Below are 26,104 nucleotides of genomic sequence, written 5' to 3'. Positions count from 1 at the left end.
GCACTTTGGGAGGCCAAGGAGGGCAGATCTCCTGAAGTCAGGAGTTTGAGACCAGCCTGGCCAACATGGTGAAACTCCATTTCTACCAAAAATACAAAAATTAGCCAGGCATGATGGCACACACCTGTAGTCCCAGCTACTCAGGAGGCTGAGGCAGGAGAATCACTTGAACCCAGAAGGTGGAGGTTGCAGTGAGCTGAGATTGTGCCACTGCACTCCAGCCCGGGTGACAGAGTGAGACCCCATCTTAAATAAATAAATAAATAGATCGAGAAAGGATAAGATCAGACAATTCACAGACAGCATCACTAGTAATTGGAAATGCATTGCCTTAAAAATTCTGAGATAAAGTTATTTCTAACCTAGAGTTCTATCCTCTAGCAAAATAGAATAAAAGAAAGAAGATGGTCTACAATTAGGAAACAAGATCCAACAAAGGAAAGAGCGAAAACTGCAAGATAAAAACTGAGGAACAAGCCTAGAGAATAACCAACCACAGTTTAGACTAGAACGAAAGAAAAACTTCTGAAAGTGAGGTCTCAGGAAAAAAAAAAATAGACGCAATTGATTATCTGATACATTCAATCACTTGGAAACTAATGATAACACTGTAAAATAAATCTGATTGGGCATATAGAAAAATAATGAAGGGCCAAGCACGGTGGCTCACACCTATAATCCCAGCACTTTGGGAGGCCAAGGTGGGCAGATCACTTGAGGTCAGGAGTTCGAAACCAGCCTGGCCAACATGGTGAAACCATGTCTCTACTAAAAATATCAAAAAACATGAGCTGGGCAAGGTGGCAGGTGCCTATAATCCTAGCTACTCAGGAGGCTGAGATATGAGAATCGCTTGAATCCAGGGTGTGGAGGTTGCAGTGAGCCGAGATCGTGCCACTGCACTCCAGCCGGGGCAACATCAAAACAACAACAACAAAACAAAACAACAACAACAACAACAAAAAGAAAAAGAATGAGGAATGTACGGCCGGGCGCGGTGGCTCACGCTTGTAATCCCAGCACTTTGGGAGGCCGAGGCGGGTGGATCACGAGGTCAGGAGATCGAGACCACGGTGAAACCCCGTCTCTACTAAAAATACAAAAAATTAGCCGGGCGTGGTGGCGGGCGCCTGTAGTCCCAGCTACTCGGAGAGGCTGAGGCAGGAGAATGGCGGGAACCCGGGAGGCGGAGCTTGCAGTGAGCCGAGATCGCGCCACTGCACTCCAGCCTGGGCGACAGAGCGAGACTCTGTCTCAAAAAAAAAAAAAAAAAAAAAAAAAAAGAATGAGGAATGTACACAGAAAACTAAAGGAAATGAAAAAATCTGGTAATTAACTCCAGAAGAAACAAAAAATTGAATTGATAAGATTATTAGGCCAGGTGTAGTGGCTCATTCCTGTAATCCCAGTATTTTGGGAGGCTGAGGCAGATGGACTGCCTGAGCCCAGGAGTTTGGGACCAGCCTTGGCAACATGGCGAAACCCCGTCTCTACCAAAAATACAAAAAATTAGCCAGATGTGGTGAAGCATGCCTGTGGTCCCAGCTACTCTGGAGGCTGAGGTGAGAGAATTGCTTGAGTCTGGGAAGCAGAGGTTGCAGTGAGCCGAGATAGAGCCACTGCACTCCAACCTGGGTGACAGAGTGAGAGCCTGCCTCAAAAAAAAAAAAAGGCTGGACGTAGCGGTTCACACCTGTAATCCTAGCACTTTGGGAGGCCGAGGCAGGTGAATCAGTTGAGGCCAGGATTTTGAGACCAGCCTGGCCAACATGGTGAAATCCCATCTCTACTAAAAATTTAAAAAAAAATTGTTAATATATTTGATCATTTCATAGTAGCCCATGTAGTTCTCCAGTAAAAATAATTTACATAGTCATAATAAAGTACAATGACGATTCAATTTAAGAATGTTACATATAATTATTGTATATTGGAAGAGTAGTCAAAATGAAAGTGGAGGCATAGTATAAGAGCTAAATGAGCACCTACAATAAAAATCACTACAAGTATTATTATTTTTTTTTTTTTTTTTTGAGACAGGGTCTCGCTCTGTATTCTAAGCTGGAGTCCAGTGGCACAATTTTGGTTCACTGCAGCCTCAACGTCCCAGGCTCAAGTGATCTTCCCACCTCAGCCTCCCAAGTAGCTGGGATTACAAACACATGCCACCACACCCTGCTAATTTTTGTAATTTTTGTAGAGACAGGGTTTCACCTGTCTCTACATGTTGCTCAGGCTGGTCTTGAAATCCTGAGCTCAAACGATCTACCCACCTCAGCCTCCCAAAGTGCTGGGATTACAGGCACGAGCCACTGTGCCTGACATATTATAAGCATTTTAATTTAGAATTAGGGATGAAATACCAAGGGAAACAGCTACAAGAGTTGAATACATGATTATAGGTAATGGAACTGAGGGTAAAATAGGAGTTTGCTATTTATTTTGTCATTGCTTGTCTTCTTTAGAACTGTTTGGTTTTTTAAAAAATTATTTGCATATATTAACTGAAAGCAAAGAAATTACAAAGGTCACACATATAAAATAATACTCTATATTGTTCATGAGTGCTTATGCATATATAACAGTATAAACAAAATGAACTAGAAAGAAATACCACATTCATACTAGTAGCTGCTTATGATGAGTGGGGAGAACTAAGGATGAGGATTAGAAGGAATTTCAACTTTATAATAAATTCTTTCTCTCATATAATAATTAAAAAGACAGCTGGGCACAGTGGCTTATGCCTAAAATCCTAGTGCTTTGGGAGGCTGAGGTGAGAGAATCACTTGAGCCCGGGAGTTTGAGACCAGCCTGGGCAAGAGAGCAAGACTCCATCTCTATAAAAACGTCAAAAAAATTAGCAAGGTGTGGTACCCCATACCTCTCGTCTCAGCTACTAGGAAGGCTAAGGTAAGAAAATCACTTGAGCCCAGGAGGTTAAGACTGCCGTAAGCTATGACAGTGCCACCGCACCTGCGCTCCAACCTGTGCAACGAGCAAGAACACATGTCTCTCTTAAAAAAAAAAAAAAAAAAAAGGCCGGGTGCGGGGGCTCATGCCTGTAATTCCAACACTTTAGGAGGCCAAGGTGGGTGGATCACCTGAGGTGAGGAGCTCGAGATCACCCTGACCAACATGGCTAAACCCCGTCTCTATGAAAAATACAAAAAATTAGCTGGGCTTGATAGCGGGCACCTGTAATCCCAGCTACTTGGGAGGCTAAGGCAGGAGAATCGCTTGAACCCAGGAGGCGGAGGTTGCAGTGAGCTGAAGTCATGCCATTGCACTCCAGCCTGGGCAACAAGAGCAAAACTCTGTCTCAAAAAAAAAAAAAAAAAAAAAAAAAATGAAGCAAATATAACAAAATATTAACAAGAGTCAGTTTGATTCTGTGGTAGGAACATAGTTGTCTGTAGTGTCATACTCTGTACTTTTCTGCATCTTAAAAAATTTCAGCCTGGCGCGGTGGCTCATGAGTGTAATCCCAGCACTTTGGGAGGCCGAGGCTGGCGGATCATCTGAGGTCAGGAGTTGGAGACCAGCCTAGTCAATATGGTGAAACCCCATCTTTACTAAAAATACAAAAAAAAAAAAAATTAGCCGGGCGTGGTAGCAGGCACCTGTAATCCCAGCTACTTGGGAGACTGAGGCGGGAAAATCACTTGAACCTGGGAGGCAGAGGTTACAGGGAGCCGAGATTGCACGACAGCACTCCAGCTTGGGTCACAGAGCAAGACTCCATCTTAAAAAAATAAGTAAATAAAAATAAAAATATTGATCGCTTCTCAGCCTTTTGGCTAAGATCAAGTGTAAAATAAAAATATTGAAGGGCAACAAGGGGACCCTTGTGGTGACAGAACTCTGTATCTTGACTATGGTGACAGATACACAAACCTACGTGTGTGACAAAACTGCATAGAACTAAATACACACAAACAAAGTAAAACTGGGGAAGTCTAAATCAGATTGGTGGATTGTATCAATATTAACATTCTGGCTGTGATATTAAACTATAGTTTTGGAAGATGTTACCATGGGATAACATGGGTACATGTAATCTGTCTCCATTATTTCTCACAACTGCAGGTGAATCTACAATTATAAGAAAAAGCAAAAAGAGAAAAGGGAAAGAAAGTCTCTTGGTCCAGGGGAATCCTAGGCAAGAGTGAATATACACTGATAGCCACTTCATGATCCAGAATTCCAAGGGAGACACAGTTTGTTCTTTGTAAGTAGCTCTACTGGGAGTTCGTGTAAGTCAGAGGCTTGGAGCTGATGAGGATTCTAGGTTCTAAATCATAAAGTGGGGAATCAGTCATTCAATAGGCAAGACTAGGAAGTCCTCTCATTGGATGAGGGATCTGTTTTCTGATTGTCAAATGGTAGCTGGTTTGGATGATGCCAACAAGACGATCTAAACCCACTTTTTCTTTTCTTTTTTTTTTTTTTTGACAGAGTCTTACTCTGTCGCCCAGGCTGGAGTGCAGTGGCACAATCTTGGCTCATGGCAACCTCCACCTCCTGGGCTCAAGTGATTCTCCTGCCTCAGCCTCCCAAGTGGCTGGGACTACAGATGCACACCACCACACCCAGCTAATTTTTGTATTATTAGTAGAGACGGGGTTTCACCATGTTGGCCAGGATGGTCTCAATCTCTTGACCTCGTGATCTGCCAGCCTCGACCTCCCAAAGTGGGATTATAGGCATGAGCCACCACGCCCAGCCAAACCCACTTTTTTAATGGAGGAGGGGAGACTCCATAGTAGAAATGACATCTCAAGGGCCTCACAGCAGCTGGTAGTTGCAGAAGCACCAAGAGCAAGGTGAAGAATCCCCAGGATAAGTGTGCATCCTCTTAGATCAGCCTAGCATGCCTCCCTGCTCCAACGTACTTCCTTGATTCAAGTCTGTAAGGGAGGCTGGGCACGGTGGCTCATGCCTGTAATCTCAGCACTTTGCAGGGCTGAGGTGCGCAGATCACTTGAGGTCAGGAGTTCAAGATCAGCCTGGCCAACATGGCAAAACCCCATCTCTACTAAAAATACACAAATTAGGCCAGGCATGGTGGCTCACGCTTGTAATCCTAGAACTTTGGCAAGCCAAGGAGGACGAATGACCGGAGGTCAGGAGTTTGAGACCAGCCTGGCCAACACAGTGAAACCCCATCTCTACTAAAAATACAAAATTAGCCAGGTGTGGTGGCACACGCCTGTAATCCCAGCTACTGAGGCAGAAGAATTGCTTGAGCATGGGAGATGGAGGTTGCAGTGGGCCGAGATCGTGGCACTGCACTCTAGCCTGGCCAACTGAGTGAGACTCTGTCTCAAAATAAATAAATAAATAAATAATAATAAAAATATACATATATACACACACACACACATATACACACATATATATATACACACACACAAATTAGCTGGGTGTGGTGGTGCACACCTGTAATTCCATCTACTCGGGGAGACTAAGGCACAGAATGGCTTGAACCCACGAGGCGGAGGTTGCAGTGAGCCGAGATCATACCATTGCACTCCAGCCTGGGTGATGGAGTGAGACTCTGTCTCAACAACAACAAAAAAGACTTTAAGGGAATAACTGTTCTGTTTGCAAAAGAGATTGGATGTAAACAGGGAGTCTGGTAGTTGGGTATAGGTAGCACCTGTAATTCCAGCACTTTGGAAGGCTGAGGTAGGAGGATCACTTGAGCCCAGGGGTTCAAGACCAGCCTGGGCAACATAGGGAGACTCTACAAAAAATAAAAAAAATTAGCCAGGCATGGTGGTGCATGTCTGTGGTCTCAGCTACTCAAGAGGCTGAGGCAGGAGGATCAATTGAGCATCAAGAGATGGAGGCTGCAGTGAGCCATGATCATGCCACTATGCTCCAGCCTGGGGGACAGAGCAAGACCCTGTCTCTAAAAAATAATAATAATAAAATAATACAATAAATAAAATGAAATAAAAATTAAATAAAAATAGGGGTCTGGAGCTGGTAGGGAAGAAACAGAGCTGTATGAGAGAAAATACTTTCCCTTGTTGATATATGGTCTGTGTCCCCTTTTTCTCCACTTATTTTCCTTTGCATTCTTGGTCTGATTGACTTCTTTCTCAAGTGCCTCTTATCTCTTACTTTCCCTATCTCATTATTTTCCCCAACTCATTATTTTCCCTCTTTGCTTTGCTAAAAGACTCTATCCCTGCATCTTATTCAGAACACACTGACTACACTGGACAGGAGTTACAAGAGGGAAGAAGTACTCACAGAATCCTAGATTTCTAAAACATTTAAGCTACAAAGGTAGGTGAATATCAGAGTCCGGTAGTCACATATTATACAGAGGAAAACCGAAGTGCTGAGAAGGGAAATAACTTGTGTCACTCACAGAGGGAATTTTTGGTTAAGCTGGAATATGAGGCTGGGACCCACTAGGACAGCTTCCCTCATTTTCTTTCCTTTTTTTTTTTCTTTTATTTTCTTTTTCGTTTTTTTTTTTTTTCCTTAGACAAAGTCTTACTCTGTCACTTAGGCTGGAGTTCGGTAGCGTGATCATAACTCACTGTGGTCTCGACCTCCCGGGCTCAAGTGATCCTCCCGCATAGCTGGGACAACAGGAGTGTGCCACCATGCCTGGCTAATTTTTTTGTTTTTTATTTTTGTAGAGGTAGGGTCTTGCTATGCTGCTCAGGTTGGTCTCAAACTCCTGGGCACAAATGATCCTCCTATACCTTTACTCCCAAAGTGCTGGAATTATAGGCGTGAGCCACTGTCCCCAGCCCTAGTTTCTGTAGTTTTCAACAGTCACAGCTCACTAGCTGGAGAGAAAGAGATTTCTGGGGCAGCCAATTAAAACATGGTAAGAGAAATGACAGCAACATGGTAAGAGAAATAATCTGACCGGGTGCGGTGGCTCACACCTGTAATCCCAACACTTTGGGAGGTTGAGGCAGGAGGATCACTTGAGCCTCGGAGTTTAAGGCCAGCCTGTGCAACATGCCGAAACCCCATCTCTTCAAAAAATAAAAAATTAGCTGGACATAGTGGCACATACCTGTAGTCCCAGCTACTCAGGAGGCTGAGGTAGGAGGATCGCTTTCACCTAGGAATTTGAGGAAAAGAAAAGAATAAAAGAAAAGAAAAGGAGAAGAGAAGAGAAGAAGAAAAGAAGAAGAGAAGAGAAAAAAGAAAAAGAGGCCAGGTGCAGTAGCTCATACCTGTAATCCCAGCACTTTGGGAGGCTGAGGCGGGCAGATCACCTGAGGTCAGGAGTTCAAGACCAACCTGGCCAACATTGTGAAACCCTGTCTCTACTAAAAATACAAAAATTAGCCAGGCGTGGTGGTGCGTGCCTATAATTCCAGCTACTTGGGAGGGTGAGGCAGGGAGAATCGCTTGAACCTGGGAGGTGGAGGTTGCAGTGAGCCGACATCGTGCCATTGCACTCCAGCCTGGGTGACAGAACGAGACTCCGTCTCAGAAAGGAAAAAAAAAAAAAGAGGGAGGGAGGAAGGAAGGAAGGAATTACAGGTGTGCGCCACCACACCCAGCTAATTTGTGTGTGTGTGTGTGTATATATATGTATGTATATATAGTTATCAAGTAGTTATGAGCCAGAGTTATAAACTAGCCAGACGGTTTTGTGATAGGATTTGAGTAGAAAGAAAATCTCAAGGTGTTAAAGTCCTATGAGGCAACTGTACTCTCTGACTGTGGATTATTTTTTTTTTTTTTTTTGAGACGGAGTCTTGCTCTGTCGCCCAGGCTGGAGTGCAATGGCGCAATCTCGGCTCACTGCAAGCTCCGCCTCCCGGGTTCACGCCATTCTCCTGCCTCAGCCTCTCCGAGTAGCTGGGACTACAGGCGCCCGCCACCACGCCCGGCTGATTTTTTGTATTTTTAGTAGAGACGGGGTTTCACCGTGGTCTTGATCTCCTGACCTCCTGATCCGCCCGCCTCGGCCTCCCAAAGTGCTGGGATTACAAGCGTGAGCCACCGCGCCCGGCCTGACTGTGGATTATTTTAAGTGTACCACATACCCCTCTCCTCAAGATGTAATGTTATACCATAAATGTTATAGGGAGAAACTGCCCAAATGAACAGACCAGCACTCACACTGAGTACTGGAATAGAGAGTAGCCTATTTTGAACCTACTTTTTAAAAAAAACTTGCATTTCAGAAAAATATCCAAAAATATGTCCAACAGGGTTATCCTGTTGGTACCAAAGACCTTCAGAAATTTCAGAGCATAGGATATTGGCAAGAAGCACCAAAGCAGAAAGTACCTCTTTCTGCATGCGAGAAACCATCATTTATGTGAGAGTGATGTTCCCTAACACAAGGAAGGGTCTCTGCTAAGCACGTGAGGGGTGGAAGGAGCTGTTGCCAGAGCCTGCCAGAAGCATCCTGGTAACCAGCTGCTGGCCCAAACTTTTTTACTTACATGGAACAGTGGAAAGTGCCAACAGGGTTCTCACGACGAATGTCTTCATATTCCTCATAGATTCCTTGCTTTTGCCTGGCATTAACATAGTCCACCAACTCCTGGATGGTCATAGCATGGGGACCTGGAACATGTACTGAGTCCCAGTCTAAGGCAGGAGGGAGGGAGAACAGGATGATCTCATCGAAGGGATCTGGGTGGCCGTTCACCTGGGGTAGGAACTGGAAATTCCAAGTGGCGAGATCAATTTTGACGTACCCACCCAGGTTTTCTGGAAGACAATCCCTGGGCAGATGCTGCGTGACCTCAGATGTCTTTAATATTTGAATCTGGAAGGTTAGAAAGAACCATGTGAGTATGTGGGAGGAAGGAAAGGCATACAGAGTGACAAAGAATAAATGTATTTATATCAGGTTTGGAGGATGGGATAAGATTTTCTTGAAATACAAGGTATACTTGTAAAAGTAGTAGACTACATTTCATCTGCCTGAGATTTAAGTCCTATGAATTTGCCAGATAAAAGTGTGAACTCCCAGAATGTATATAAAATTCACTCCTGGAATTAGGGACACTGTTATACATCTTCTGAAAGGATGATATAGTGAACAAAAGCTTTATATTATTAACAAGGCTTCCCAGCATCGCTGCATGCTGGTACTCTTTTTTTGGCCACTAAGAATGCATAGGTAGTAGTTATTTTTGTCAACCCCATACTCAGACCACCAATTCTAAGGCCTGTTAGCTTGTGTTTTACTCAGCTTGGTATAACTGTTCACAAAGATAGGATTCTATGAAAGCAAGACACCCAGAGGCAGGGTAGCCCAGGAAAAATGTTAGATAACACTTTTTTTTTGAGACACGGTCTCACTTTTTCACCCAGCCTGGAGTGTAGTGGCGTGATCAAGGCTCACTGCAGCCTCAACCTCCTGGACTCAAGTGATCCTCCCACCTCAGCCCCCCAAGTAGCTGGGACTACAGATGCACACCACCACGCCCAGCTAATTTTTTGTAGTAATCATAAAACTTAATTCTGCTCTCTGCTTGGACATAGCCATGCTGGAACAAATTGGCTTAACTGGTTCTCCTTAGGATCTCTGTGGAATGGGGATGCTCTTCCTTCTAAAAGCTCATCTCTTTTGCTGTCGCCTCTTCTTGGAATGCCTTCTTTTCCTCCTCTGCCTCTTCATGGACCAGCACAGCTCACCTCTTCTGTGAAGTCTTTCCTGACTGCCTGAGGCAATATGCTCCTCTGTGTTCCTGCAGAGCCAAAGTCCTCATATGTGTATCTCTGTGTTCCCTATCAAGACCATGAGCTCCTTGAGGGTAGACTGTCTCACTTAATTTTTTTTTTTTTTTTTTTTTTTTTTTTGAGACGGAGTCTCGCTCTGTCGCCCAGGCTAGAGTGCAGTGGCGCAATCTCGGCTCACTGCAAGCTCCGCCTCCCGGGTTCACGCCATTCTCCTGCCTCAGCCTCTCCGAGTAGCTGGGACTACAGGCGCCCGCCACCGCGCCCGGCTAATTTTTTGTATTTTTAGTAGAGACGGGGTTTCACCGTGGTCTCGATCTCCTGACCTCGTGATCCGCCCGCCTCGGCCTCCCAAAGTGCTGGGATTACAAGCGTGAGCCACCGCGCCCGGCCCACTTAATTTTTAATTATCAGGAACCAGTGCTTCAACTACAAAAAGTGCTTAATATATTTCGAGTTTATATATGCATGTATAATTCCTATAATTGAAGTGCAAGAACTTGCCTATGGAGCCCTCTCAAAGAGTTACCTTAGAAAAGATCTCTCCAGCTGGCACGGTGGCTCATGCCTGTAATCCCAGCACTTTGGGAGGCTGAGGCAGGTGGATCACCTGAGGTCAGGAGTTTGAGACCAGCCTGTCCAACATGGTGAAACCCCATCTCTACTAAAAAAAATACAAGAATTAGCTGGGCATGTTGGCAGGAGCCTGTAATCCCAGCTACTTCGGAGGCCGAGGCAGGAGCATCACTTGAACCCGGGGGGCGGAGGCTGCAGTGAGCCAAGACCATGCCATTGCACTCTAGCCTGAGCGACAACAGCAAAACTCCATCTTAAAAAAAAAAAAAGAAAGAAAGAAAGAAAGAAAAGATCTCTCCTGGCTGGGCACGGTGGCTTACGCCTGTAATCCCAGAACTTTGGGAGGCTGAGGTGGGTGGATCATGAGGTCAGGAGATCAAGACTATCCTGGCTAACATGGTGAAACTCCATCTCTACTAAAAACACAAAAAATTAGCTGGGCGTGACGGCACATGCCTGTAGTCCCAGCTACTAGGGAGGCTGAGGCAGGAGAATCGCTTGAACCTGCCAGGCGGAGCTTGCAGTGAGCTGAGATTGCTTCACTGCACTCCAGCCTGGGAGACAGAGCGAGACTCCGTCTCAGAAAAGGTGGCTCACACCTGTAATCCCAGCACTTTGGAGGCCGAGGTGGGCGGATCATGAGGTCAGGAGTTCGAGACCAGCCTGGCCAATATAGTGAAACACCATCTCTACTAAAAATACAAAAATTAGCTGGGTATGGTGGCGTGTGCTTGTACTCCCAGCTACTCAGGAGGCTGAGGCAGAAGAATCGCTTGAACTCAGGAGGCAGGGCTGCAGTGAGCCAAGATCGTGCCACTGCACTCTCCAGTCTGGGCAACAGAGTGAGACTCTATCTCAAAAAAAAAAAAAAAAAAAAAAAGAAAGAAAGAAAAAAAAAAAAGAAAAGCTCTCTCCTACTCTGCGTCATTAGGTCTCTAAGTAGCTTCCACAGAACCAAATGTCTTCACTTTCATGTCCTGTCTTTTAATGGCTGCAATCAGTAACTGAGACCATAAATCTTTTAATCATGGAACACTCAGGAGATTATAACAGAATTAAAGCTTTTGGTTTTATTGTGGCGGCAGGGTCTCACTATGTTGCCCAGGCTGGTCTCAAACTCCTGGCCTCAAGTGATCTTCCCGCCTTGGCCTCGGACTCCCAAAGTGTTAGGATCATAGGCATGAGCCACTACACTTGGCCCAGAATTAAGGTAATTTTGAACGCTTTTGAAATTGGGAAGCAACAAGATGTTCTGAGAAAAAAAATGCCAGGAATAAATGTAGAAAGAGACATAATGAAAAACTTTCCTCCACAACCCTGGTGGTCAAAGGGATTGAATGATGTTTCCAGTTGAACAAATTCAAATGCCAGTTCAACTAATGCAGTTATATTACAAGCTGTTAAATATTAAAGGCCTATACAGCACTAGGATAAATTTTGGAAGTAGCAGCTATCCCTAAGTTACCTCCAGGACACATTCCTTCAGTACTATCTTATGCAAGGTGCTATAGAAATTGAGAACCAGATAAATGTGTTTAGTTTCGAACTTCAAGAAGCTTGTAGGACAGTAAGAAAGAGGTAGTCTGTATCGAACTGACTAACACATCAGTTAGAGAATACAATTGAATGCACTTACAGAAGCAGAGCAGGCTCTAGGAGACACGCCAGGAGGATTTTTTGAAGGTAGAAAATTAATTGGCAGGAATTCACCGTATCTATTCACCTCCAAATAAAAAAGGGTGAGCTTGCCTTACCCTCTCCCGGACTTTGTCCTTCAGGAGGAGGCTGATGATGGAATAGGGCACTCGGAACCATATGGGTGCCCCCACAATCAGCACCTTCTTCAAACGAGCTGGAAATGCTCCCTGTGGAGAAAACACATGAGGATTTAAGTGTAATGGAACCTGTGACCCTTCAAGCCCAAGTTTAGGTTTTCTGCTCTTCTCCCCATTCTTACCCAGCAGGGGGAGTCTACAGCCTAATTCAGGTTTGATCTCAGCAGCTAGAGGAAAAGTAGTTAAACAAACTGAAGAAATTAGAAGCTGATTTACCTTTAAAAATAACAACGTTAAGTTCCTGCCTACCGTAAGCTTTATGGATCGAAAACTATTCTGACTTCTCATCTCAACAGATATCCTACACATATCACACATCAGCATACATATATGCCTCCTAAAAAAGTTATGCTATTAAAACTTGAAGGAAAAATGAGATCATGAATAAACTGAACATTAAACATTTTTCGACCAGGTGCAGTGGCTCATGCCTATAAGCCCAGCACTATGGGAGGCTGAGGTGGGTGGATCACCGGAGGTTGGGAGTTCAAGACCAGCCTGGCCAACATGGTAAAACCCATCACTACTAAAAATACAAAATTAGCCGGGTGTGGTGGCAGACACCTGTAATCCCAACTACTCAGAAGGCTGAGGCAGGAAAATCACTTGAACCCAGGAAGCAGAGGTTGCAGTGAGTTGAGATCACGCCATTGCACTTTACCCTGGGCAATAAGAGCGAAACTCTGTCTCAAAAAAAATAATATGGCTGGGCGCAGTGGCTCACGCCTGTAATCCCAGCACTTCTGGAAGCTGAGGAGGGCAGATCACTTGAAGTCAGGAGTTTCAGACCAGTCTGGCCAACATGGTGAAACTCTATCTCTACTAAAAATACAAAGATTAGCTGGGCATGGTGGTGTGCACCTGTAATCCCTGCTACTCGGGAGGCTGAGGCAGGAGAATCGCTTGAACCTAGGAAGTGGAGGTTGCAGTAAGCCAAGATTGCACCACTGCACTCCAGCCTGGGCGACAAGAGCGAAACTCCATCTCAAAATTATAATAATAATAAATAAATAAATAAAAATTAAAAAATTAAAAAAATTTCTCTTTCATAACTTTTCATTCAGTCTGATGTATGCATAATCTTTTTTTTTTTTTTTTTTGAGACGGAGTCTCGCTTTGTCGCCCAGGCTAGAGTGCAGTGGCGCGATCTCGGCTCACTGCAAGCTCCGCCTCCCGGGTTCACGCCATTCTCCTGCCTCAGCCTCTCCGAGTAGCTGGGACTACAGGCGCCCGCCACCGTGCCCGGCTACTTTTTTGTATTTTTAGTAGAGACAGGGTTTCACCGTGGTCTCGATCTCCTGACCTCGTGATCCGCCCGCCTCGGCCTCCCAAAGTGCTGGGATTACAAGCGTGAGCCACCGCGCCCGGCCTGCATAATCATTTTTTAAATCCATTCATCTATGTATTTACCAATCAATAAATATAATCTAATATGCACTATGGCAAATGAGATCTAAAAAAAGGAGATACCCTCATCCACACAAGATATAAAGATGAAAAAAATCATTCATTCCTAATCCACAGTGCTTAGTTTTTTTGTTTGGTTGGCTGCCCTGTTTTTGTTTTGTTTTGTTTTTGAGACAGGATCTTGCTCTGTCACCCAGGCTGGAGTGCAGTGGCACAATCGCTACTCACTGCGTCCTGTACCTCCCAGGCTCAAATGATCCTCCCACCTCAGGCTCCAAAGTAACTGGGACTGCGCCACTACACTTGGCTAATTTTTGTATTTTTAGTAGAGACAGGGTTTCACCATGTTGGTCAGCTGGTTTCGAACTCCTGATCCCAAGTGATCCTCCTACCTTGGCATCCCAGAGTGCTGGGATTATAGGCATTGAGCCACTGCTCCCGGCGTGAAGTTCTTAATTTTCGTATGGTTAAATGTATATATTAATGTTTTCTTTTCTGGTTAGTGTGTTTTGTATCTTAAATCCTTTTCTATTTTAATGTCAGAAAAAGTACTTTTTTTTTTTTTAACTGCTGTACCACCGATTCCACCAATGTGTATTAATTTTTCTAAGTTGTTTTTTTATTGTAAAATATACACAACAAAATTGACCTTTTAAACCATTTTAAGTGTACAATTATTGGTGTTAAGTATGTTCACAATGCAGCCATACCACTATTCATTTTCAGAACTATTTCATCATCACAAACAAAAACCCCATACCCATTAAATAACATCTCCCTATTCCCTTCTCCCCCTAGTCCCTAGTAACCTTGGTTCTACTTTCTGTCTCTATGAATTTGCCTATTTTAGGTCCTCGTATTATTGGAATCCTACTATATTTGTCCTTTTTTTGTCTTGTTTATCCTACTTAGTATAATGTTTTCAAGGTTAATCCATATTGTAGCATGTCTCAGAATTACATTGCTTTCTAAGGCTGAATAATATTTCCTCATAAATATACCACATTTTTCTTATCTATTAATCTGTTGATGGACATTTGGGTTGTTTCCACTTGTGTACATTGGTTGTTTCCACTTGTCCAGATTTGAGGAGCTATTTTCCACATTGTTTCCACTTGTCCACATTTGAGGAGCTATTTTCTTTTATAAATTTAAACTTTTGTTTTTGTCCTTTTTTTTTTGAGACAAGGTCTCACTCTGTTGCCCAGGCTGGAGTACGATGGCACCATCATGGCTCACTGTAGCCTTGACCTCCCAGGCTCAAGTGATCCTCCTACCTCAGCCTCGCAAGTAGCATGTGCCACCATGCCTGTCTAATTTTTGTATTTTTGTAGAATAAAAATACAAATGGTTTCATCGTGTTGCCCAGGCTGGTTTCAAACTACTGGGCTCAAGCAATCTGCCTGCCTTGGCCTCCCAGTGTTGGGATTCCAGGTGTAAGCCTCCACGCCTGGCCTGTTTTTGCTATTTAAGACTTTAACCTATCTGAAGTTGATTTTTGAACATAGTATGAGATGTAGGAATCTGACATTTTTTTCTATATGGGTAGCTGTTTTGTTTTCCACCTTTACACGTTAAAAAGTTCCGTCTTTCCCCAACTTAGACTTTCTATTTGTCAGTTTTAACAAAGTCACAATATCCTGGGGAATAAATATGACATAGGTAATTTAATTAACCATGTAACCATCATTCTGATTATTCAGTTTGTTTTCAGGCCTAAATAATCCAGATATGCTCACTTTATCTTTTCCTTTTAATTTTTTTTTTGAGACTCACTTTTTTTTTTTTTTTTTTTTTTTAGTCTCACTTGGTCACCTAAGCTGGAGTGCGGTGGCACGATATCTGCTCAAGGGTTCAACCAATTCTCCTGCCTCAGCCTCCTGAGTAGCTGGGATTACAGGCGTGTGCCATCACGCCTAGCTAATTTTTTTGTATTTTTAGCAGAGATGGGTTTTCACCATGTTGGCCAGGCTGGTCTCAAACTCCTGGCCTCAAGTGATCCGCCCGTCTTGGCCTTTCAAAGTGTTGGGATTACAGGCATGAGCCACTGTACCCGGCCTCCTTTTAAATTATTTTAGGAAGCTGTTTCTAAGACTGGGATTATTTGGCTAAAGATTATGAATATTCTTTTATTTTTTTAAGATGGGTTTTATCAGCTGGGCTGGAATGCAATCATACGATCATAGCTCACTGCAGCCTCATATCCTGGGCTCAAGTGATCCTCCTGCCTCAGCCTCCTGGGTAGCTGGGATGATAGGCACACACCACCACATGCAGCTAAATTTTGTACAGTCAGGGTCTTGCTATGTGGCCTAGACTGGTCCTGAACTCCTGGTCTTAGGCAATTCTCCCACCTCAGCCTCCCAAAGGGCTGAGATTATAGATTTAAGTCACTGGAGCCAGCTTAAGGTATTATTTTTAATTATCTAAAATAAATGTGCAGTAAATACTCTTTTTATAAATCTTTGTTTTCCTGATTGTTTCCTTAGCATATAATCTCAGAAATACAACTGATCAAAGGGTATGTGCATTTTTAAGGATTTATAATGCCAGATGCCTTCCAAAAGGTATTAATGACTTACTGAACTGACAGTATATGAGGGTGCTATACAGTCATTTATTTATTTGAAAAACAAACAAATCTTTATTGTCTAGAAATATATATTTTAAAAATCCCCCAGAAAAGACGCTATTCTCTCATTTCCCCATCCTCTTCCTCTTCCACACCTCTGAGACAAAGGACATTATTATACTTTAGTGAAACTTCATCCAGATGTCCAGACAATACCCCAACTATGTATTCTTCTGTATTTGCAAGCTACATGTTCATATAGATACATCTATAGATCTGGTTCATCTACAGATACCAGTTAGCCTTTGTAATCCATTCCCCACTTAAGTTTCACCATCACTGGCTTTTCTGTTAATCCCTTGAGGAAAGGTTTGGGATTGAGGGGTAAATCCTTTATAACCACAGGAGAATGCTGCAGGCTATTCGCTGCTGACCAAGCTGCCACCCATCCCTGGTGACTGCAGCAGGTACCCCCAGACAGTCATGTAAATGGACTAGGCCCAGGTCTGTAGTTCTTTGCTCTGAAAAAAGAGACGTAATAGCTTCTACTTTCTATTTATCATTTTGTGGAAATAACAGGTGTTTCCCTAGAATGGTTTTTGATTTGGTGGTTAAAAGGACCTTGGACATTTAGGTCCTGAAATAAATTGTTGCATCTTTGAAGGAAAAGATGAAAGTAGTTTATTACACTTCAGTGAAGAGGCCTTTGGAGAAGTTTGTTCTAGATGCTGTATATTCTCCATAGAGGAGTGCTGGGGATTCTCCAAATCAGTAGAACTAAAGGGTAACTGAAGAAAACAAAGAGTGACATGTTAGATTGAGAATCAGTCTTCTGAGGCTGGGTGTGGTGGCTCACACCTGTAATCCCAGCACTTTGAGAGGCCAAGGTGGGCAGATCACTGGAGGTCAGGAGTTCAAGACCAGCCTGGCCAACATGGTGAAACCCCATTGCTACTAAAAATACAAAAATTAGCCGAGTGTGGTGATGAGCACCTGTAATCCCACCTACTTGGGAGGCTGAGGCAGGAGAATCACTTGAACCCGGGAGCCGGAGGTTGCAGTGAGCCAAGATCCGCCATTGCGCTCCAGCCTGGGGGACAGAGAGAGACTCCGTCTCAAAACAAACAAACAACAAAAAAGAATCAGTCTTTTGAAAGTGGCAAAAAGGGCTGGGCACGGTGGCTCACGTCTTTAATCCTAGCACTTTGGGAGGCCAAGGCTGGTGGATCACCTGAGGTCAGGAGTTCGAGTCTAGCCTGGCCAACATGGCAAAACCCCGTCTCCACTAAAAATACAAAAATTAGCTGGGTGTGGTGACGAGCACCTGTAATCCCAACTACTTGGGAGGCTGAGGCAAGAGAATCGCTTGAACCTGGGAGGCGGAGGTCGCAGTGAGCCGAGATAGCACCACTGCACTCCATCCTGGGCAAAAGAGCGAAACACTCTGTCTCAAAAAAAGAAAAAAAGTGGCAAAAAGAATAGGCTAGAAGATACTAGCTACAATTCCTCTTTTTTTTTTTTCTTTTGGATTTCTCAGGAATGACTTCTTCCTAGTTAGACCGCCAGTGTTGCATGGTAACCCCACCCATGAAAAGGGCTGGAATATTGAAAAACTGCATGAAACTAAGCACTGCGGGTCAGGTGCAGTGGTTCACGCCTGTAATCCCAGCACTTTGGGAGGCCAAGGTGGCTGGATTGCTTGAGCTCAGGAGCTTGAGACCAGCATAGGCACCACGGTGAAACTCCATCTCTACAAAAGATACAAAAATTAGTTGGGTGTGGTGGTGCATGCCTGTAATTCTAGCTACTTAGGAGGTTGAGGCATGAGAACTGCTTGAACCCAGGAGGTAGAGGTTGCAGTGAGCCAAGATCGTGCCACTGCACTCAGCCTTGGCAACAGAGCAAGACTTGGTCTCAAAAAAAAAGAACTTCTGTTAGTCAAAGAACATCATAAAAAGTGAAAAAACAAGCTATAAATTAAGAGACAGTTTACTGTGCACACACATTATATGTGTGTATATATATGTATCTTCATGGATTAGAATCAATAATATATTAAAAACTATTAATTCCTAAATGGACAAATCATAAATAGACATTTCACAGAAGAAGAAAAAATATACAGCTAACGAATATATGAAGAGATAGTTAATTTCACTAATAGAAGAAACGCAAGCTATACCACAAGATACCATTTCATATCCATTTGATTGGGAAAAAAATTAAGAAGTCTGACATTATTATCGCTTCTCGGCCTTTTGGCTAAGATCAAGTGTAAGAAGTCTGACATTAGTAAGTGCTGGAGAGGATGTAGATCAATGGAAATCTTTACACATGGCAAGGGGGTACGAATGCTTTGAAACACAGTTTGACATTGTCTTATAAAGTTAAATCTTCACAGACTTTAGGATCCAACAATCTACTCCTAAATGTATACCCTAGAGCATGCATTCTTAATGGGGGAGATATCACCTCACCAAAGGGGTAAAATTAGTAGGAGGGCAGGGGGAGGTGAGCCAGAAAAAAAAAAAAGAAATCGGGCCAGGTGCAGTGGCTCACGGCTGTAATCCCAGCACTTTGGGAGGCTGAGGTGGGCAGATCACAAGGTCAGGAGATCGAGACCATCTTGGCTAACATGGTGAAATCCCATCTCTACTAAAAATACAAAAAAATTAGCCGGGCGTGGTGGTGGGCGCCTGTAGTCCCAGCTACTCTGGAGGCTGAGGCAGGAGAATGGCGTGAACCCGGGAGGCGGAGCTTGCAGTGAGCCGAGATCACGCCACTGCACTGCAGCCTAGGCGACAGTGCGAGACTCTGTCTCAAAAAAAAAAAAAAGAAATCTTACTCTTTTTATGTATACAGAGTACATAAAGAGGCCAGGCACAGTGGCCAACACCTATAATCCCAGCACTTTGGGAGGCCAAGGAGGCAGTACTGCTTGAGCCCAGGAATTCAAGACCAGCCTGGGCAACATAGCGAGACTTTGTCTCTATTTAAAAAATAAGGCCAGGCACAGTGACTCATCGTGCCTGTAATCCCAGCACTTTGGGAGGCCGAGGCGGGTGGATCACCTGAGGTCAGGAGTTTGAGACCAGCCTGGCCAACGTGGGGAAACCCTGTCTCTACCAAAAGTACAAAAATTGGCCGGGCGTGATGGCAGGCGCCTGTAATCCCAGCTATTCAGGAGGCTGAGGCAGGAGAATCACTTGAACCAGGAGGTGGAGGTTGCAGTGAGCCGACATCGCGCCACTGCACTCCAGTCTGGGCGACAAGAGCAAGACTCCATCTCAAAAAAAATAAAAATAAAATAAAACAAAATAAAATAAAAAATAAATAAATTGTAAAGAGTACATAGAGATATGCAGTATATTTACGGTATTAAAATTTCATTAGAAGAGGAATTATTAGGGGAAAAAATATTTAAAAAGGCTCCTTAGTGAGGCAACAATGAAAAAAGGTTGAGAAACACTCCCCTAGAGACCCTCTTACACATATGCACCAGAAAACATGTTTAAGAATGTTCATAACAGCACCATTCATAACACAGGTTGGGCATTCCTTATCCAAAATGCTTGGGACTAGAAGTGTTTCAGATTTTGAATTTTTTTCAGATTTTAGAATATCTGCATATACATAATGAGATATCTTGGGGATGGGACCCAAGTCTGAGCAGGAAATTTATGTATGTTTCTTCTTTTTTTTTTTGAGACGGTGTCTCACTGTGTCGCCCAGGCTGGAGTGCAGTGGCGTGATCTCGGCTCACTGCAACCTCCGCCTCCCGGGTTCACACCATTCTCCTGCCTCAGCCTCCCAAGTAGCTGGGACTACAGGCACCCACCACCAGGCCTGGCTAATTTTTTTTTTTTTTTTTGTATTTTTAATAGAGACAGGGTTTCACCATGTTAGACAAGATGGTCTCGATCTCCTGACCTCGTGATCCGTCCACCTCAGCCTCCCAAAGTGCTGGGATTACTGGCGTGAGCCACTGTGCCTGGCCTAAATTTATGTATGTTTCATATACGCCTTATACACATAAGTGTGCCTCAGATTCCCAAAGTGCTGGGATTACAGGCGTGAGTCATGGCACCCAGCCCATCCCACTTCTATGACTCAGAATGTTCCTGTGCATTTTTTTTTTTTTTTTTTTTTTTGAGACAGAGTCTCGCTCTGTCGCCAGGCTGGAGTGCAGTGGCACAATCCCGGCTCACTGCAAACTCTGCCTTCCAGGTTCAAGCGATTCTCCTGCCTCAGCCTCCCGAGTAGCTGGGACTATAGGCACACACCACCACACCCAGCTAATTTCTGTGTTTTTAGTAGAGACAGGGTTTCACCATGTTGGCCAGGATGGTATTGATCTCTTTTTTTTTCTTTTTTTTTGAGACAGAGTCTGGCTCTGTCCCCTAGGCTGGAGTGCAGTGGCACGATCTCGGCTCACTGTAAGCTCCGCCTCCTGGGTTTACGCCATTCTCCTGCCTCAGCCTCCCGAGTAGCTGGGACTACAGGTGCCCACCACCACGCCCTGCTCATTATTTTTTTTTTGTATTTTTAGTAGAGACAGGGTTTCACTATGTTGGCCAGGATGGTCTCGAACTCCTGACCTCGTGATCCACCCACCTCGGCCTCCCAAAGTGCTGGGATTATAGGCATGAGCCACGGCGCCCAGCCATTCCTGTGCATTTTTTACCTGAATTCCTCCCATTTCACTTTTAAGATCATTTCTTGTTCTAAGGGAGCAGAGAGTAGTCATTATTTACAGATGACCTTTACATTGAACATAATGTCTGAAGTTTGCATCTTTCCTAAATCTTTTTCCAAAGAATTAAAAAAAAAAAAAAATCCCAAGCATTGAAGGAAAGTTGAGAGGGCCCATAGCCTTACCTTCAGCAGGTTGAGGACTTTCTTGCCAAGATCCAGCTCAAAGTTGGCATAATTAGAACCACACATGTCATAGATAAACACCAGTCCATTCCTCTGAGTTTCAAAGCTGTAAATCAACCATTGAACAAAAACATTTGTAAGTAAGAAGATGGATGAGGCAGACTGAAAGCCTAATGCCAAAACAAAACCTGAGAGTATGAGACACAACTAAGATCAAAACAACTGCCTGGCTGCACACTGGTCTTACAAAAAGATCTCTTATCTTTGGTATCTGCTATGTTTATTAAGGCAGATTTATCCAGATTTACCAAATGCCAAACTCGTAGGTTGAGAATGTTATCAAAATCTGAACTGTTTTCTCCCACCCCTCTGAATCTACCTACCCAAATCCTATAACATATTCCATACTCAACCTCAAAGTTTCCTCTTCCATGAAAGTTTCCCTCATAACTGTAATCAAACATGCTACCAATCGTTTTTTTCCTTAAAGCCCCATAAATCTTTCCGTGGATTTTTCTTGTGGCCTTAATATACTCTGTGTAGCCATCTGATTCTCTCCTAAAGGACAAGAACTTGTTGTTCAACTCATTACGCCCAACAGTTCCTAGCACAGCCCTTAAAAATAAATGGTCACTGAATTGTAATTCAGTAGACTGGAAGCCCATCTCTAAGAAAATATTTCAGACCTGTGAAAAACTGTGTAGAACAAAACTGCCTCTAAGCTCATTGATACTAAATTTGTCTCTTATGACCCCATGGAGGAAGAGAACAAACTCATAAATGGCCTTTGGAAAGCATTCCTAAAAAGTAGATTAAGGCTGGCATGGTGGTTCATGCCTGTAGTCTCACTACGTTGGGAGGCTAAGGATGGCGGATAGCTTGAGCCCAGGAATTTGAGACCAGGCTGGGCAACATGACAATACCTCATCATGTAGTGACCTGTGCCTATAGTCCCAGCTACTTGGGAGGCTGAGGTGGGAGGGTCGCTTGAGCCCAGGAGGTTGAGGCTGCAGGGAGGTTATGCCACTGCACTCTAGCCTGGGAGACAGAGTGAGATCTTGTCTTAAGAAAAAGTAAGGCTGGGCGCAGTGGCTCACGCCTGTAATCCTAGCACTTTGGGAGGCCAAGGCAGCTGGATCGCTTGAACCCAGGAGTTCAAGACCAGCCTGGGCAACATGGCAAGACCCTGACTCTATTAAGAAAAAAAAAAAAAGAGGGAAAAGAAAGAAAAAAAAAGTAGATTAACAGGTATTAATAGTAAGCCATGGCTGGGTGTGGTGGCTCACACCTATAATCCCAGCACTTTGGGAGGCTGAAGCGGGTGGATCACCTGAGGTCAGGAGTTCGAGACCAGCCTGGCCAATATAGTGAAGCCCCATTTCTACTAAAAATACAAAATTAGCCGGGTATGGTGCCACGTGCCTGTAATCCCAACTACTTGGGAGGCTGAGGCAGGAGAATTGCCTGAGCCCAAGAGGCAGAGGTTGCAGTGAATTGAGATTGCACCACTGCACTCCAGCCTGGGCAACAGAGCGAGACTCCATCTCAGGGAAAAAAAAAAAGTAAGCCTATTCCCAGACCAAACTGAGGAACATTTGAAGATACAGAAAGCATTCCTCAGTCCAATTTCCCAGATTTATAAAGATTTCTCAAAGATGTACTCTTCCACCAAGCCAGATCCGTACTTATATGTGATTTGCAGACCCAAATGGTCATTAGGATAAACTATTTGATTGGACTACTCACAGATGACAGCAAGAGTTTTCACATCTATTTACAATTGAGAAAATGTTTGGCACAAAACACATTCCTGAAATCAGGAGTCTCAAAGTTATTGTTTTTTGTTTTGAGACAGAGTTTCACTCTTGTCACCCAGGCTGGAGTACAACGGCGGGATCTCAGCTCACTGCAACCTCCGCGCCCAGGTTCAAGCAATTCTTCTGCCTCAGCCTCCCGAGTAGCTGGGACTACAGGCACCCGCCACCACACTTGGTTAATGTATTTTTAGTAGAGACAGAGTTTCGCCATGTTGGCCAGGCTGGTCTCGAACTCCTGACCTCAGGTGATGCACCCACATCGGCCTGCCAAAGTGCTGAGATTACAGGCGTGGGCCACTGTGCCCAGCCTCAAAGTTATTTTGTGTCTTACTATTTTTGCACCAGCACCTCCTGGGAACATCCATATCTTCATCCCTTTAACAAATTCCAAGGCAGAAGCACCCGCCCATGAGCTAACATTTCAAAAATGTCTAATTCTGAGGTACATGAAAGTTTCTCCAGCAGACTTAGTTTCAACTGGCACCTAATGTGTTACATTAGTGTTAAATCTTTACTCCTTTTTCTGATTTATTTCTTTTTTTTTTTTTTTTTTTTTTTTTGAGACGGAGTCTCGCTCTGTCACCCAGGCTGGAGTGCAGTGGCACAATCTCGGCTCACTGCAAGCTCCGCCTCCTGGGTTCACGCCATTCTCCTGCCTCAGCCTCTCCGAGTAGCTGGGACTACAGGCGCCCGCCACCACGCCCGGCTAATTTTTTTTTTTTTTTTTGTATTTTTAGTAGAGACGGGGTTTCACCGTGGTCTCGATCTCCTGACCTCGTGATCCGCCCGCCTCGGCCTCCCAAAGTGCTGGGATTACAAGCGTGAGCCACCACGCCCGGCCTATTTCTTTATTTATTTTTTAATTTTTAGTAGAGATGAGGTTTCATTATGTTGCCCAGGCTGGTCTCAAGCTCCTGAGCTCAGGTGATCTGCCCCCCTCGGCCTCCCAAAGTGCTGGGATTACAGGTGTGAGTCACTGCGCCCTGCCCTTGACTCCTTTTTCACAACCCCAGAGAGACTATGATCCACAAAGGTCCAAGATGCTGTTAAAATGTGTGGCACAGGACAGGTGCAGTGACTCACACCTGTAATCTCAGCACTTTGGGAGACTGAGATGTGAAGACTGCTTGAGGCCAGAAGTTTGAGACCAGCCTGGTCAACAGAGTGAAACTCCACCTCTACAAAAAAATTTAAAAATTGGACGGGTTTATTAGTACGTGCCTGTGGTCCCAGCTCCTTGGGAGACAGAGGCAGAAGGATCATTTGAACGCAGGAGTTGAGGCTGCTGTGAGTTATGATGATGCAACTGCACTTCAGCCCGAGCAAGAGACCCTGTCTCTTAAATAAAAAGAAAGAAACAAAGAAAATGTGTGGCACAATTATTGAATAGGCTATCCAGATCTAGATACTTTCTATTTCTCCATGAGCTCCTCAAGGGTCAAATTCAAATTATGGGCTTTCCCTTCATGACTCCAGCTTGTGGCAGGGGACTAAAACAAAAACAAGTCAGTGAGGGGGCAAAGAGAATTTAAAAAAAAGAAGCTTGGATGCATAATGAATGATCCAGGTTCTATATTCCCAGATCAAAGTGCTCATCCTGTGAAGGCACATAAAATATGAATGCAGTAAGATTTTCACACTTTAGAGTATAGAATAGATAGATAGATAGATAGATAGATAGATAGATAGATAGATAGATAGATGTGTGTGTGTTTATATATGTGTGTATATATTTACATATACATTTCCTTTTTTTTGAGACAGAGTTCGCTCTTGTTGCCCAGGCTGAAGTGCAATAGTGCAATCTCTGCTCACTGCAACCTCCGCCCAAGTTCAAGTGATTCTCCTGCCTCAGCCTCTCGAGTAGCTGGGATTACAGGCACCCACCATCATGCCCGGCTAATTTTTTGTATTTTTACTAGAGACGGGGTTTCACCATGTTGGCCAAGCTGGTGTCGAACTCCTGACCTCAGGAGATCCACCCCCTTGGACTCCCAAAGTGCTGGGACTACAGGCGTGAGCCACCAGAATATATATATTTTTAAGACAGCACTTTACTCTGTCGCCCATGCCGTGGTGCAGTGGCACAATCATGGCTCACTGCAGCCTCGACCTCCCAGGGCTCAGGTGATCCTCCCAGGGCTCAGGTGATCCTCCCAGTTCAGCCTTCCGTGAGAGTCTGGGACTACAGGCAAATACCACCATGCCCGGCTGGCTAATTTTTAAACTTTTTGTAGAGACGAGGTCTTGCTATGTTGTCCAGGCTGGTCTTGAACTTCTGGACTCAAGCAATCCTCTCACCTGGCCTCCCAAAGTGTTGGGATTACAGGCATGAGCCACTGCACCCAGTTTAAGATTTACAATGGGCCAGGCACGGTGGCTCACGCCTGTAATCCCAGCACTTTGGGAGGCCGAGGCAGGCAGATCACGAGGTCAGGAGATTGAGACCATCCTGGCTAACACGGTGAAACCCCATCTCTACTAAAAATACAAAAAAAAAAAACGGGCGTGGTGGCAGGCGCCTGTAGTCCCAGCTACTCGGGAGGCTGAGGCAGGAGAATGGCATGAACCCAGGAGGCACAGCTTGCAGTGAGCTGAGATAGCGCCACTGCACTCCAGCCTGGGGGACAGAGCAAGACTCGGTCTCAAAAAAAAAAAAAAAAAAAAATTTTTTTTTAAATTCCTGAGCTACATGTTACAGAAAACACCAAGAAGTTTAAAATGCAGTCCCTGACATTTGTTTAAAAAAAAAAAAAAAGATGCAGTGGCTTATGCTTGTAATCCCAGCATTTTGGGAGGCTGAGATAGGAGGATCGCTTAAGTCCAGGAGTTCAAGACTGCAGTGAGCTACGATCATGCTACTGCACTCCAGCCTGGGTGACAAAGCAAGCCCTAGTCTCAAAAAACAAAAAAGAAAGAAACTGAGGATAGGAGATCCATGACGGGCTACCAATGAAACAAGACTGGTTACAGATCACTTTGAAGAAGACGGATGATGGATATGTGGATGTTCATGATACCATTCTCTCTCAACCTACAGAGATTCGGTTGTTAAAAAGAAAGTTCCCTGCCCTCAAGAAGCGGGTGGATTCATCATGTTGCCCAGGGCTGGTCTCAAACTCCTGGGCTCAGACAATCTGTCCATCTCAGCCTCCCAAAGTGCTAGGATTACAGGCATGAATCAATGCGCCTGGCCTCAATATAGCACTTCTAATCCGAAGGACCAGCCAAAGATGTCAAGAGCAGTAAGAAACTGTAAATTGCAAGCACCAGGGAAAAAGGAATAGCAGAACAACAGCATGGGAGGATAGAAATAACTCTGCCCAAGAGTG

General features: G+C 44.3%; 1 protein-coding gene and 1 pseudogene across 3 annotated transcripts in view; both read right to left on the bottom strand.

Moving 5' to 3' along the window:
- PTPN9 (protein tyrosine phosphatase non-receptor type 9) overlaps nucleotides 1-26,104 on the bottom strand; it is a 112,739-nt gene that overhangs the window by 26,197 nt on the left and 60,438 nt on the right. For all 3 annotated transcript variants that reach the window (XM_055277712.2, XM_063638696.1, XM_063638697.1), the window contains 3 exons: nucleotides 20,956-21,061; nucleotides 12,018-12,128; nucleotides 8,442-8,770 (listed from right to left, as the gene is read on the bottom strand). In XM_055277712.2, the coding sequence (XP_055133687.1) occupies nucleotides 8,442-8,770; nucleotides 12,018-12,128; nucleotides 20,956-21,061 (546 nt within the window). The remainder of the gene's footprint in view (nucleotides 1-8,441; nucleotides 8,771-12,017; nucleotides 12,129-20,955; nucleotides 21,062-26,104) is intronic.
- LOC134736744 (small nuclear ribonucleoprotein F-like) lies at nucleotides 13,271-16,555 on the bottom strand (annotated as a pseudogene).

Source organism: Symphalangus syndactylus, chromosome 5, assembly GCF_028878055.3.
Source record: "Symphalangus syndactylus isolate Jambi chromosome 5, NHGRI_mSymSyn1-v2.1_pri, whole genome shotgun sequence".
NCBI lineage: Eukaryota > Metazoa > Chordata > Mammalia > Primates > Hylobatidae > Symphalangus > Symphalangus syndactylus.
This window is presented reverse-complemented; position numbering and strand designations above follow the sequence as displayed.